General features: G+C 40.9%; 1 protein-coding gene across 2 annotated transcripts in view; it reads left to right on the plus strand.

Annotated features, from left to right (window-relative positions):
* Window positions 1-15,575, plus strand: part of HCAR (coenzyme F420 hydrogenase family / dehydrogenase, beta subunit family) — a 151,855-nt gene that overhangs the window by 63,160 nt on the left and 73,120 nt on the right. For both annotated transcript variants that reach the window (XM_087678495.1, XM_087678487.1), the window contains exons 9-10: window positions 3,495-3,557; window positions 3,696-3,793. In XM_087678495.1, the coding sequence (XP_087534621.1) occupies window positions 3,495-3,557; window positions 3,696-3,793 (161 nt within the window). The remainder of the gene's footprint in view (window positions 1-3,494; window positions 3,558-3,695; window positions 3,794-15,575) is intronic.

Below are 15,575 nucleotides of genomic sequence, written 5' to 3' on the forward strand. Positions count from 1 at the left end.
GGACCAGCTTGCTTATTTGACTTGTGGTCCTTGTGGATGACCACAATGCAGTGCTGGAGGAGCTAGAATGCTATACAGATCAGAGGGGGCATGTGGCTTTTGGTTCTCCCACTTGTTGAAGGAGAGAGTTACTTGTGAAGGCTTTATTTTGTTGGCAAAACTTTGGATATGCATTGGAGACCCTTTAGCCCTTAGCCATGAGGGTCCTTGCCCAAGATTGCTCTTTGGGTGCTTATGAGAGAAACTAGAGTGCTTATTCTCTCATTTATACAAAGATTCGCAATCGGCTTAGCACATGACAGTTAGAGCGGCTAGTCTATTGCCGCACTAACTTACGCATAATAAGGGCTATGATGAGTATGGGTAGTCTGAAGCAGGCAAAGTTTAAACATTTAATCATAAAATTTAAAATTTGTTGTTTTAAACTTTGACTTTAAAGTTTATACTTTACAATTTAGACTTTAGCTTTAACAATCTTACATGCATCACTGCATTGTGTAGATGAATGTTGATACATTCAAGTTGACCCGTAGCACTCCTCTGAGTGTACATCAAGAGGTGGATGAGAAGGAGATGATTTTTGCAGAGCTCTATAGAGAGCTTATAGCACCAGATACTTGTGACACTTGCAGTCAACGTGCTCGTGGGCGAGGAGTTTGAGTAGGTGGTAGGAGGAACATGGTTCTTTGATGCCCTCCAACATCGAGGAGGGGTGGTTCGAGTGGCTTGCAAACATATGTAAGGCGGGGCTCTAGTAGCTCACATCTTGTGCCTCATGATGAGATCCTTCCCTTGCCTACATAGTCGCCACCTAGGGAGCCATCATTTGATGATGATGATAGTCTCATCAGTGAGGATGAGTATGAGTGTGTCTCATCATCTGATGCCGAGGAGTCATCTTCAGACTCTCTTAATGAGCACTCAGATGGTTTTGATAATGATGATGATGATAGTGATGCCTCATCATAGATTCATAGGTCTCTCTCTTTTTTGTATCTACTATCATTGTATCCACATGCATGATGCTACTATGATATACTAGACTGTAGTTGTATTGCATGTTTTGCGTAGCCCATACGACCACGATGGTCATTCTCATGCATTTATCTTATTTTGTAATGAAATGGCTATTTTCACTTTAAACATGTATATTTCATTTAATGATTTATGGTTTTTGTTATTTAAAAAATCATCTGATTTTTTTTTTTTTTGATACTAATATCGTACCATACCTTTTAAAATCATAAGGTACCATTTATTACCGTACTGTATCGTACCTGACAACTATGCCAAAGGGTCGGAGACCATATTTAACAAACACGTAATTCAGCTTAATAGTAAACTCAACAAGAAAAATCCACACACAACTATAGCTAGAGTGCTTTTTTGATCACATATTACATGTGTTTGGCCCCAAACCATGGTGCCCCCTTTTGATATTTCTTTAGATTACTGATGTATCCTTGAAAGTGATTACAAATGACTATATTTCAGCGATTTCTTGTAACACAATTGATCCACGGGTGCATGGTGACCTTATCACCTTCAATATTGGCTTTGAACTGATTGTAGAGTGTTTAAAAATATGAATAAACACAAAGGCCTACCAAACCCTAAAAATTACAGCGAGGATTTGAACCTAATTTCGCGGAGCATTCACCAAAACAATGATCTTGCATAGTTCCCATGCAATCCCATGCAGTTTCTCTCATAAACAAAGGGATTTCTTATGATGAAATTGTGAGAATGTCGTTTTCTTTGTGACAAAGTTACTCAAAAAGTGCACTTGACTTGAGATCTTAGAGGAGAAGAGAGGATCTCAACTCAATGTGTTGTAATGACCTATTTTTTTGATATTTAGTTCAAAAACATTAGCATACCTTATTGTATATGGAGTTCCAAGGGTGCTCAAAGTGAGAGAGAAGGAGCCCCAAATAGCCAAGAGAAGCTTTTCAAATGAGTAACTTGCCACTCCTTAATTAGATCTCCATTTTGATTAAAGGCTAATTAAGGACTTAGCCATTAATCATAAGTGACTTGCTTACTAACTTAAATGCTCTAAGTGAGCTACTTATAGGCGAAACTTTCAATGTAACTTAATTTTAAGGTGCAAACTCTCAATTTAATGAAAGTTTCACATTGCATCTTATTACGCTTTGCCTTGCTCTTGTACCACATAGACTATACACTTGTCCATTGCATGCCCAACGTGAAGTCCTTTATTGCATGTGCAACGGTCACCATGCTAAGAACTAGGGATACTAGAATTAAACTTTCTTTTATTAAAAATCTTTGTGAAGTTTAATTAAATCATTAAGTTCATTACTCATTCTAGTGGCAGTGGTAGTTGTGCAAGTTGGGCCATAGCGTTTGGAGGTGGGTATGCAGTAAAAGCAGGCTGGGACCACCTTTGACAATAGTTGCAAGCTGATGTAGGTGATGGACGAGCTGAGAATCCTCTGTAATCAGCAAGAGGGGGCTGGACACAGCAGGTGTCAAATGATAGATAATGATGGTGGATAGCTTCTACTGAGATATCCTTTGCGTATGGGGTGTGGATGGCAATGAGAAGGCACCTGCAAGTTGCAAAAACGAGATTAGGACTGAGTGGTGGGCAGGCTATCTCTTTACAGAAAGTTTGGGTCCTCCCAAATAGAGTTTCTATTTATGGGACATAGACATTCACTAGACAAGCATTTCTTTACAGCACTTAGTTACTCTTTATAGACATTTTACCTTGGGGTTCTTTTGTGGAGTTGTTATTAATATAATTTTCTTTTCTTGATTAAAAAAGGTTTGTTGAGGTGGGAAAAAACCTATGAAGTAACGTCCTAAATGATAATTAGTGATATACAATACAAAGAAATATAAGGTGCTGTACAATATAGTGCCCATATAGGGATACGATATGAAGAGCATGATGTGGACATATGGAGCAATACATGGCTAGCTATGTGACTGAATAATGATACATGGATGACTAGCTCCACCTGGTCAGGATTGGTGGGGGTAGGATTTAACAAGTGTGGAAAATAGCTTAGAACTTGATATATTCACCAAAACTTGTCTTTCCCTTTTTGAGTTTTTGATTACCTTGTGTTAATGGGGCCCAAGCTTGGTCAATATAAGATGGATCAGTTGGGACTCTGATGGATTCATGTGAGCCATTTGTAGTTGCAAAAGTAGCGACATGAGCTACACATTAACCTTCAGTGTAAGAGTCATTGTGTTGATTTCACTATGGTTCTTTTCGAGGTACGTTTAGACCTTTCTCAAAATCTTTGTTTCACTTTCGCATGTTCATGTATGCTGTTGCATTTCTATGGTGCCCCTCTTTATCATGGGCGTGCGATGGAATTAGTACCTTAAGGTGGTGGGCCTTGCCCCATGTTTCAAGCATTGTGTGATAGATGATGTGTTTGCAGGTTTCAGAACTTGGGGGCATGACACCTGAGAATAAGTTTTTTTTTTTCCCTTTGTATTCATAACTTCAGCTTTACGAGCCGTGGAGCATCACTTGGGCTTGGAAAAGCTTTATGTGCTTGGTACAAATTGCGGTCAGTTTCAATTAAATATCTCTACTGCTGCAAGCGTTTTATTTTGGAAATGCATTATTCTTGATTAATAGATGCAACTCTTGGTGCTTGATTAACTTATATGACATTACTAGTCAATTACCTTTATTTGACTATCAGTGGACAATGGCCCAAGAAAAGGACTTGAAAAGTTTTTGAGGCTAGCAAGTAGTGAACCGGACACTGTCTTACATTATGAATTCATGCAGGACTATAAGGTGAGTACAGTTCTTAATTTGCATCTTTGATTCATGAAATGTACTGGAAGGGAAGCTAAAGCACATGGGAGAGAAGCCAAAGCAATGTATCTAGCTATAAAAACTGAAGATCAACTAGTGCTCCATGTAGCAGGGTAGTTGTTGAATCTAGTCATTTTGATCCAGTCAAAAAATTATTCTAAAAAATCCTGATCATAACATGAGGAATCTGTTGTTCACATGTAACAGGTGGTGCCTCATCATAGAATTAGTACTTACATACTATCGGGCACCTTTGCATGAGATGCTATATTGAGGCCCCAACATTGGATAGAAGTGAAGGGGTTTCTTACACATCCATTCGGATATGCTACTGGCCAGTCTCCTCTGTTACATCTGCAGTCTCATCAATTTCTGTAGAAACACCTTTATCTTGCTTGAGTGGGTAAAAAGTCCTCATCCTAAATAGATAATATTCCAGAAAGTGGAAACCACCCTTGAATCATTGACTTCAGCCTTGCTTTTCATGATGGTCCTTCTCTCTATATTTGACTTCACTGGAGGAACTGCATGGTCTTTTAAGAGTTGCTGATGCAATTTGGAACCCAAGAAGAACTTGCATATTTGCCGCACACTACTGAGAAATGCTCCCAAGATGCTTGAAGACCTTAGGGAGCTAGCACCAGAGTTTGCTTCGAAGGAGAAGCTAGCATTGTGGAATATGAAGTGGAGAGAGGAGGTGGCAAAGTGGGTGAAGGACCTATTACGTACAACCTCTCTTTTAAAGTGACTGAAGACCACCATAGGTGAAAGTTTCAGCTGTGGTCTCATTAGATAGCCGGTTAACTTGTCAATGAAGACCACCATGGGTGAAAGTGGGTGAAGGACCTATTAGGCACAACCTCTCTTTCAAAGTGGCTAAAGACCACCGCAGGTGAAAGTTTCAGCTCCTCTGGTCTCACAAGGCAGTTAGTTAACTTGTTAGGGATAGAAACTATTATGTGTATATTGCGGAATCATCAATGTGCACCAACAATTGGCATTCCATTCGATGCCATCAAGGTTGGAAAGTCATAGGCCAAGGTGTCTTTGGAAAGTGTATCATATTTGTCATAGATAACAATTTTTATTTCCCTCCAAATTTAAAATATTATGCCAACCTACTCATAGTATTCGAGTGGACTAAAGAATGTCAACAGACCTATCAAATGCTTAAGCCGGATCTAACAGGGTATTCCCATGCTAACCCATGTCCTACCCGTCTATTCCCATTCTTTTACATTCTATCCCTACCCCGAAGGGTTTTTTCCCTCAAAAGAAAAAGAGGACTTATGGCTCACGTAGAAGGGGGGGTTGCAGAGTCCTACTCTGCTCAACATTACAAAGGAGAATATAGGTATGGGGAAGTACAATCTCATGTGGAATTGGGGCATACAAATGTGTATATGATGTATACGACATGTGCAAGTTGATAGCATATGAGTTTGGCCTCCAATTCTTAAAAATTAGGGGCTGACAAACAGTGGACAGCACGCTGTCCAAAACAGGCAAAATCATGGTGGGCATGCTAAAACCCTTGCCAAGCAACATGAAAAGATGAAGACCATTTTGACCAGCCATGTTGGGATTGAGTCATATCCCCCCATAGGAAGTGTCTGTGCCCCATGAGAACCATGATTTCCAGAATGGGATTTTACTGATTTGTTATGGACCTGTGTATCATTGAGGAAGGGTGTTCTTTTCTTAGTGGCAAAACATGCACATATGCATGTGTACAGGTGCACAGGTACTTGCTACAAGCATGACACATTTTTGTGGACACATCTTTTGTGAGACCACAACTTATTATCTCAGCAATGTACACTCAGAAAATACTTCACGACAGGGACTTTTCCCAAAAACAAAAAACAAGAAACAATGGTAAATCACATCCATATAAGAGAGATTTAAATCATCCTCATGTCAGGGATAATTTAAAGATTGCTGCAGTGAGCAGCAAAAGTAGCTCTAGGTTTGAAATGACTGAACACCCATGAATCCTTTTATAGTAGGCATTCACATGCATAGACACACACATTTTTGTGGAAACTAATGTATTATTTTTCAAAGTGCAGGATGGCTAAACACTCTTGAGTTAAGGCATAGCCTTAAAGAAACTCAAAAGCACTGATGACACAAAATCATACAACTGTCTATACAATCTTCGAGTGATAAGGCTATTAGAGAGAGATCGGTACATTGGTCTTGTGAAAAACCGTAACCATGAAAGATGATAGCTTCAAAAGTGCCATATTGCCAAGGCTTTGATGAGTCGATAGAGTTCAAAGGTGGATCCAAGAAAAGACTCTTACATCTAGAGTTTTAAACTGCTAGAATAATTTGCCGAGGTCAAAGAAGGAAAATAGAGTCTGAAAGATGGTGACATCTAATAAATTAAGCACGTTTTTACTAACGATTCAAAAGATGTGAGGAATGACCTCATTCAAAACACCACATCAAGGACATAGGATGAACAACCCTTCCGTTGGAAGCACATAACTTGAAGGAACAAAGCCAAGCAAACATCTCCACAGAAGGAAATCCCTTGAACTGGCAATTTGTTAATCCATATTTTTGAGTTTTTTTTAAGGAGAAGAAATTTCTATTAACAGCCCCTCAAGAAAAAACTTTGCTGGATGTAAAATTACAAAGTACGAGATAAGCCTTGTATAGAAATGAAGTGTTTTGCTAGGGTTGAGTAAATAGCTTTTCTGATGGGGTGTAATGTGAGACTACTATGACTCGGAGTGGGAGAAGGTGCATGAGTTACAAGTACAACTAAAAACATCCAACCTCCTCCTTAATCTCAAAGTGGAAGATGTTGCGTTAGTCTCAAACGAAAGTGAAAAGCATCTATCCTCCCCCTCAAGTCCTTCTCAAGTGAAGCTTATTGTGAGGGGCCTTCTAGATAAGATGCCATGGAAGAAGTTACTACCATTGAGATTAGAGATCATGGTTCTTGCTCATGGAGGACCATGGCAGCCCAGTGGCTATTGGAAATTTTCAGCACCTTTGTGCTATAGGGCTTGTGAAAGGTTTTGATGTCAAATCTGCTGTATTTACTAGATGAGATTGGAGTTCATTATTTGTAGGGCTTCACCAGATTGACCTAGCCACTTTTGAAGAGTAGTTGAGGTAGCCATTTCTCTTCAATCAACTACTTAAGACAGGGAGAGGTCACACTAATGGAGAGAGGACACTTATCATGAGGGAGGTTCTTTTCAAGGATAGCTTCTATAGTGGGGGAGTGTTTTGCCTTTCTAGAGCGATCAGCACAAACACAAAGGCAAAGACTTTATGACATCAAAGGGGCTAGAGACATGATGGGGAGCATTAGGGAGGCTGTACCCCTTGAGTGGAGGACTGATATTGACATCTCCTAGACATGGATTGGGCTCTTCACTAGGGGTGGTATCCTTCTTTTAGTGATGGCCACTAGTGGAAAGAGTATGCTACTTTCTTAGTATTCAAGGATGGTACACTTAGGAGGGAGGATCTGGATCAATTGGAGTTCATAGGATACCGTGGACAAAAGATCGGGGTTATGGCTTATTGTAATAGGACTTGGTACCTAGACCCAGACCTTGAGACATGCTTTGGGCATATGGGAGGAGGCCTCCTTTGAGACTACAATGGGACCCTTAGGAGTGGGTATGGAGAAATCCATTTGTAGAGGCATCTAGGGATTCTCCCTCTTTTTGATACCAACTAGATTGGGAAGGAGGATACGAGTGAGTAGGATTAGAGTAGTGCTAGTGGAAACTTAGCATTGGATTGCACAGGGTATATCACTACCTTTGCATGCTAACGTGTAGAGGAGATTGGAGGAGAATTTTAGATTAAGAAAGATCTCACTCTTTCTTTGGTTACTAGTGCACTAGAGTTTAGTAGTTGTGACTTGGTTATGGTAGAAACCTTGTTCCTGTGTTAGATGTAGGGAGCTAGAGGAATCAGAGGGACATTGCATTTGGGATCTCTCTAGGGCTTAGGAGGTTTGGAGGAATGCCCTTAGGATGGTGTTTACTCTAACTTTTATACTTTTTCAGGTCATAAAGCTTGTCTATAAGGTGCATTGGGTCCTGCATTGTGAAAATCCTTGTGTCCACATGCTAGGCCTCTATGTGAAATTTACATGTGGAATTAGCTCTAGGATAGTAGACATCAATTTAGCATATACATGTGAACAAATTAACAAATCAACATAGACCTCACAAACACAGGTAGCTAGAATGCTCCTACTCGAGAACCAATACATAGATTCATCATTTGCTGCAAACATTGGCACCCCTTGCATCATTTCTTTATCATTTTTTAAGAGTGTTACACAGATTCGAATGACCATTAATGGATTAGGGATTACAAGATGGATTGTCAGTGACAAATTCTCCTAGAATCACGCACACCATTCTTATGAGACCTTAAATATAACCTCTTAATCACCACTATTGTGCTTAGCATAAAAACAAGCTTTTATTAGGGATTCTAATCGCTTTTTACAGTTACTTTTTTTTTTGTACATTCAAGGTCACTTGACTTGAGTGTTCTAAGGAGATCTTAGTTTTCTAAGGAATTTTTGATATTTCTCCTTGGACATTATGTTTATGTATTTTTCTAATCGATCACATGAGATTTCTCGAGAGACATTGGGATCAGGCAGGTAATCTGTGTAGAGATTTTCCTTCTAGAGGATATCTTGTCGAAACAGAAATTAGCTAGATTTTCCCTCTCTCCCTCTCCTTTCCATAAAGTGTGATGTTGAATAATGTACGATTTCTTTCTGCTCATTCTCCCCACAAGACTAGTCAGGTAACAACATTTTGGTTGGAATTTTGCAATGGCTAATAGATATTAGGCAGTACTTTCTGATGTATGCCTCATTCCACTCCACCCCCTCACTCCTCACTCCACTCCGCCTCACTCTTACCTTCCACTTGACTTTATCTCTGTTGCAATATTCTTTGCAGACTTGCTTTTCCCTATTGTCTCTCTTGTCTCCAACATTTCCTTCTCTCTCCTCTCTCCAACATTTCTCTTTAGTTAGCATCTTTCTTATTAGGCTTCAACATTATCTCTAGACTTCACTGGACTTGAGCAATGTTCTTCAACATTTCTGTCCAGACTTCTCTGGACTTGCATTTCCCTCTAGATTTCAGCAATTTTCTTGAACATTTCTCTCTAGACTTCTCTGGACTTGCATTCTCCTTTGGATTCCAGCAGTTTTTTGCTCCAGATTTCTCTGGACTTTAGCATCTCTCTCTGGATTTGTATCTCTCCTTAGGGATTCTTCTTGCATTTCTCATTGGTGTTTCATGTGTACTTCTCTCTAGATTTCCATGTCTCCTCTAGACTTGCATTTCTGTGCATTTTTGCATTCCCTGTTGACTTCTTGCAGATTTCCTGGAGCATACCTAGCACTTTTTGTAGAATAGCCCTCTCTTGTCTTAGTGGGGGAAGCAGTGGGGGCCCTGAGCCTATTCATGAGGCATTTAAAAGGATAACATTGATCTGCCCACCTTCCAACGAGTCAGGACTAGCCACAGAGGATTCTAAAGACCATGTTTGATGATTCCAAAACCTATGTCAAAGGTGAAGGGTAGATAGGAAAAATGCCTTCCTCACACTCTTTTCTTTTGCCTTGGAAGGTGAGGACAGGTGGTATAGTCAATTTCTGGAAAATCACTTCGCACTTGAACTTCTCACAAGGACCAGTTTTTAAAGGTCTACTATTTGGGAAACTAGGAGGATTGCATTATCCAAGAGCACAATAATGAAGACACCATCCTTGACCTCCTCACGTGGGCCTACTGGCTTGCTTCCTCATCCATCCCGGGGACTTCATGGTATGTCAATGGGTTACTAGTGCATTTAAACCTAGCACCCAACAAAAGATTTGGAATGGATCTGTCAGCCAATTTGGATGCATTCCAACAACTATCAAGAAGTTCTTCTCAACCATCTAGTGTGTTCATGGAAAATGGTTCTTTGAAAGTCCAATGGGATCCAGCAAAGGATAGATTGGTTGCTGATTTGTTGTAGATTCCAATTCTAGCTATAAGCTAGAAAGTAAGGCCAACCCAAAGTTTTATGTGTTTTTGTTTCGGCCCGAAGGCATCCCACCCCAAAGTAACCACCACATTAGACAATGAGTGCACTGTGGCTACCCAATGGCCTTCCAAGACTACAAAGGCGATGGTAAGCTTACCAAGGGAGTCAAAGTGGTCACCCTAGAGAGACGAGGGCATCAGACAAAGGGTGCACGTCAGTTGCCCAGTGGCCTATCGTCGTGCAAAGGTGGATGGAACCACAACGAACCTTTCTTTTTTTGTTGGATTTAATAAGTATTTGTTTCAAAAAGTGTGGGTTGCGGTCGATTAAGTAATGAACAGGAGACTAGTGGTCACCCAAAGGCTTTCACAAAATAAGCAAGCTATCCCTGTCAGGAGGACATGTATTTTTCAAAGCTCACTTAATATGTGGATTAATTTTTAATCACATGGTTAAGTAAATGTTCCACATGTGAGGTGTAACTGGGGTTAGAGTAAATTACAAGCTCGCGACTCAAGGAAATCACGAGTTGTCAAAGGCAAAAGTTGCTATAAGTTATGCCGTAAAAGTACTTGCTGGTATCTTATGCGAGTTGTTGGTCTAGGTCATTCATTTGGCCACAAGTGTTAGTTGTGGTGATGCTAGAGAAGTGGTGTTTAAGGGTATCTAACGACAATGTGATGGTCAAAGATGACACAAAGATACTTGGGAGTGGAAGTTGCCTAGCCAATTTAATTATTGACTAGTTAGATTATTTTTATGGACACCGAAATAGTTATTAGATTAATTTTCAGTATTTAAAGACTGAAAATCAATATTTAATTATGGATAATATTGGATAACCATTTGGGAGGGCTACCTCTTGTCAAAAATGCCCATGCAAGATTGAAAAACGTCTTTAGAGTCTGGAGAGAGGCATTTTTAGTGCATCCAACTTGCAAGAGAGAGGGAGGAGATTGTGGTGGTCTGAACTCCAGCCATTAGAGGACCTTCTAAGGCAGTTCAAGGGAAGGCGAAGACCAATCAATAGTGGGTGATAACATCTACAGGGTGTTAAGATAGGGCAGTAGTAGTAAATGATTGATTTTCTTTAGTTCTTTGAGAAGAAAGTCTCAATTTTCTCCCTCTTTAGCATTCCCTCTCATCTCCCAGTCTTTCTATAGCCTTACTCCGAAGATTACAACATTGAGATCACCAGAGGCTAAGAAATTTCAGATTTCTTTTCTGTAAACCCTAATCTGTAGCAAACATTAGGGTTTAGCAGCAATTTCGGGAAGTGTGCCAAAAAATGAATGCTCCAATACTTGGATTCAATAGGACTGAAGCTGTTTTTAGTCAAATTCAAGTGGAGGGACTGTTGGATTTTCTCACATACGCCTCACTTACATCTACACTCACATAGGAGCGTCGGTGATTAGTAGGACATTGGGGCACTTTTTACTCTCGGTACGAGATGTTTTTTCCCCCAGACTTATTGTCTTATTTTGTATGTGCTTATGTCTCACACTTACGGGCAGTTATTGTGTTCGGGTGTGAACACCCCCTACAACCCTAAGGTTTAAGGGTTGTACTTTGTACTTTCAGATTATATTGTTTCAGTCCATTTGTATTGGGTGTCGTGCTTCACTCTCACATTGTCTACTGTACTCTAAGTTGAGCTTCGATCCTCTCTCAATCTCACATTTGGTATTAGAGCTAAGGCTCAGTTTAGCTCAGCTTTACTCAACATCAGGGCAGAGTTCTTGCTCAATCTAGCTCTGCTCCCTGTCATCATTGCCCCGGCTAGGTTCACCACAACAACGCCCTGTCCAGCCCACAACTACTGTCAACTGCGCAACCCAGTGCCTTCTCCAGCTCGTTTGCAGCAACAGAAACGTTGTGCCCAGCGCCTCTTGTGAACCAGCGACCTGTAGCATGTACCAGCGCCAGCTGCCTCGCCAATTGCGCCTGACGTGTGCCTGTACTTGAGCCGCCCGCCACTTGTATCACAACCCACAACTGGTTTGTCCCACTCGTGGTCTGTGCTGCCAGTCCCGTTTGAAGTGCCACTAGCTCCCACCACTCCCGTTTGTGTGCAATATGCTGTCCTTGTGGCCCCGTCTTAATTGTGTTGCCTGCCAGCTGTGATGTTAGCTCTGTCTCCAACACCGTCAGTTGCCTCCAGCTTCTTGCCCTGTGCCACGCTGCCAAGCACCTCCAGCTCTGCCTGCGCCTACGCAAGCTCCCGCCAAGTCTCTGACACGCAGCCCACCATCCTTCCGACCCTGCGCCTGCACCTGTATCTGCGCCTACGACTATGAGCTTGTCTGGTTGACTACTTTTAGAGGTATTTTTTTAAAAAATTTTACATTTTTTATTCCAAAATTCATCTTTGGACAAGAGAACTTCAGGAACAGAATTCTGAGTACGTGTCTGGGACACGGTTGATGCAAATTTCTGAACAAATTTATTAGAAATTTTGGGGCTTTTGAGTTTTTTGAGGACATTGGCACATGTATTGCAGTCTCAATCAGTGATAGACTATTTTGGATTAATTTGGGGCAAGAAATTTTGGGGATTTTGCTCATACACTGTTGCTGAACACTGAATGCACCTTGGATTGCATGCATTACAGACAGTTTTGATAGAGTGCACGTGAGTGTACCAATTGCAGCAAGTTATTTGCTGTAATTTCTGAAAATTTTGAGATTTCTAGTTTGGTTCAGCTTGGACATCGCTCTCTTGCTTCTTTTGGTAATTGATTATCATGGCAAATCAGGGAGGAGATGTCTTTACCTATGTATCCAAGGAGGACAGATTGGATGGTAACAACTACTCACTTTGGTCCTTCATGATGAAAAATGTGCTCTTCATGATGAAAAATGTGCTTGTGGCGAAAAATCTTTGGGATTATGTCAGTGGAGAAGAAGTTAGGCCGAAGTTATGGCTCTAGCTACTTCTCCTCCAGGAGAACGTGGACAACGGGCACCTCAGACTGGTCCACTTCAGCCACTTCCCCAAAGATCAGCAGCTCAAAAAGCACGGGATACACGGGATGCACAGGCTTTGTTGCTGATTGCATTGGCAGTTCAGCGGTCCATAATCCCCCACATTCGTTCAGCAGCTTCTTCAGGAGAAGCTTGGCTAACTTTGGAGTAGATGTTTGCAGGTAAGAATGAGACTTGCATCTCTTTCTTAAAGAAAGAGCTAGAGACATTAGAAATGGATGAGGGTGAGTCTATTCAGGATTACTTGAACAAAATTCAGGACTTGCGTGAGCAACTTATGAATGTTGATGAGTACTATCCAGATGCATAGATGATATCTACCACATTGAACTCATTACCTCCTTCGTACTTGGCTTTTCATACGGCCTTAAACCTCACCATGAGGATTGCCGCACAGCCGATCACTTTTCTTCAGTTAGTTTGTTTGCTTCTAGAAAAGGAGAAAACAAGAAGAAATAGTGGTGTGAATGCCATAGGTCTGTACAGTGTGCCAACGATGCATCATGTCTTGTTAGAGGTATTGGGGAGATTGTGCTCACAGCCATTGATGGCTCTATTCTCCGCTTACAGGATGCTTTGTTTATGCCAGGCATAAAAAAGAATCTGCTTTCTATTTCTTCTTTGGCACGTTGTGGATTGCAGGTCACATTTAACGATGACAGATGCATGGTGAGAGACAAAGAACACATGACTTTGGTCTTGACTGGCACTTTATGTCATGGGTTATGTGAGTTGGATGCTCTTTCAGTTGATCACTCAGCGTACCTTGCATCCACTCTTACTCTTGCTATGATACAAACAGAGTTATGGCAACCTCGGATGGGGCATGCGAACTTTGGTAGCTTGATGCTCTTATAGCGTACACAGATGCTAGATGGATTACCTCTTCTGGAGAGACCTCCTGAGCACTTGTGCGAAGGATGTATTTTGAGGAAAATGCATCGGTTTTCGTTTCCCCGTGATGTTGCTTTTAGAGCCATAGCCAGGTTACAGTTAGTGCATTCAGATGTATGTGGGCCTATGCAGACAAAGTCATTGGGAGGATGTTACTATTTTGTGACTTTTATTGATGACTTTACATGATTCTGCTAGGTCTATTCTTTGGTAAAAAAGTCAGAAGTGCATGATGCATTCTTGGCTTTTGTTGCACTTTTTGAAAATCAATCTGATTGTAAAATAAAGACTCTTCGTTTGGGGGACCGAGGGGGGAATATATGTCCTCTATGCTGAATGCCTTTTTGAAGCAGAAGGGCATTGTTAATGAGTTCACTACTACTTATACTCCACAGTAGAATGGGGTTGCAAAGAGGAAGAATTGGTCACTCATGGAGATGGCGAGATGTATGTTGAAAGCAAAGAGCTTGCCACACAGTTTTTGGATGGAAGCCATCATGTGTGCTTGCCATGTTTTGAATAGATGCCCCACCAAAGCATTAAAGAAAATTACACCTTTTGAGGCTTGGAACAGTCGGAAAATTCTATTGGACACTTTCGTACCTTTGGGTGTCTTGCATATGCACACATTCCCGAGGTACTTAGGAAAATGTTGGATAACAAGGTTGTCAAATGCATTTTTGTGGGATATAGTAGTGAGAGCAAAGGCTATAGAATCTATGATCCTGTATCTAAAAAGGTGTTTGCCAGTAGGGATGTACTATTTGATGAAAAATCAAAATTATCCCTTGATGGGTTAGACACATATCAGGCTGCCCGTGATGTATTTGAAGGGTTGCTGCCCGTTACATTTGTTGATTTAGTTGGAGTTTCAGCAAGTGAACTCAATGTTCAGCCAGCTGCCCCATTGGAAAATTCAGAAAATCAGCCATTGGCTGATCTGAATGTTCGGCAAAGGGCTGAAATTGAAATTCAGCAAGAGCTTATGCACAGTTAGGAGGCAAGACAAATGCCTAGATGGTATTTACAGACTATGAAAGTCATCTGGATGCACCCATGGCTGGTTGTACTAGAAGGCAAGCTCGTATGCATGATACTGCACATACCATGGAGTTTGTTATAGCAGCAAGCACACTTGATGATGAGGAGCCTGAATGTTTTGAGGATGCACAACAGAGTGTGCATTGGATGGTAGCAATGCAAGCTGAATTGGATTCTATCACTAAGAATCAAACATGGGATTTAGTGTCTTTACCTTTTGGGAAGAAAGCCATTGGAACAAAATGGGTCTACAAGTTGAAATGGAATGTAGATGGATCCATTGACATATATAAGGCAAGGCTTGTAGCTAAAGGCTATGCACAGAAGAAAGGCATTGACTATGAGGAGACATTTGCTCCTACTTCTTGAATGACGACCATCAGGTCTTTGGTTGCTTTGGCTGCCCACTATGGTTGGACTATGCATCAGTTGGATATTAGAATTGCATTTTTACATGGGGAACTTCACGAGGAAGTATATGTATAGCAGCCCATTGGTTTTGCAGTTGAAGGATCCGAACACTTGGTTTGCAAGCTGAAAAAGGCTTTATATGGTTTGAAATAAGCTCTTAGAGCTTGGTATGCAAAGATAGATGCTTTTTTGCTTAGCCAAGGGTTCATAAACAGTTCATTTGAGTCTACTCTTTACGTACGTAAAGAAGGGGGATGCATGTTGATCATTTGTCTATATGGTGATGATCTCTTGCTTATAGGGATACATGCTGATCAAATTTCAGCATTCAAACAAAATTTGCAGCAAACTTTTGACATGTTAGACTTGGGGTCTTTGCATTATTA

This window comes from Lygodium microphyllum, chromosome 1 (genome assembly GCF_053477565.2).
Source record: "Lygodium microphyllum isolate KBCC chromosome 1, Lygodium_microphyllum_v1.1.10, whole genome shotgun sequence".
In the NCBI taxonomy this organism is placed as follows: domain Eukaryota; kingdom Viridiplantae; phylum Streptophyta; class Polypodiopsida; order Schizaeales; family Lygodiaceae; genus Lygodium; species Lygodium microphyllum.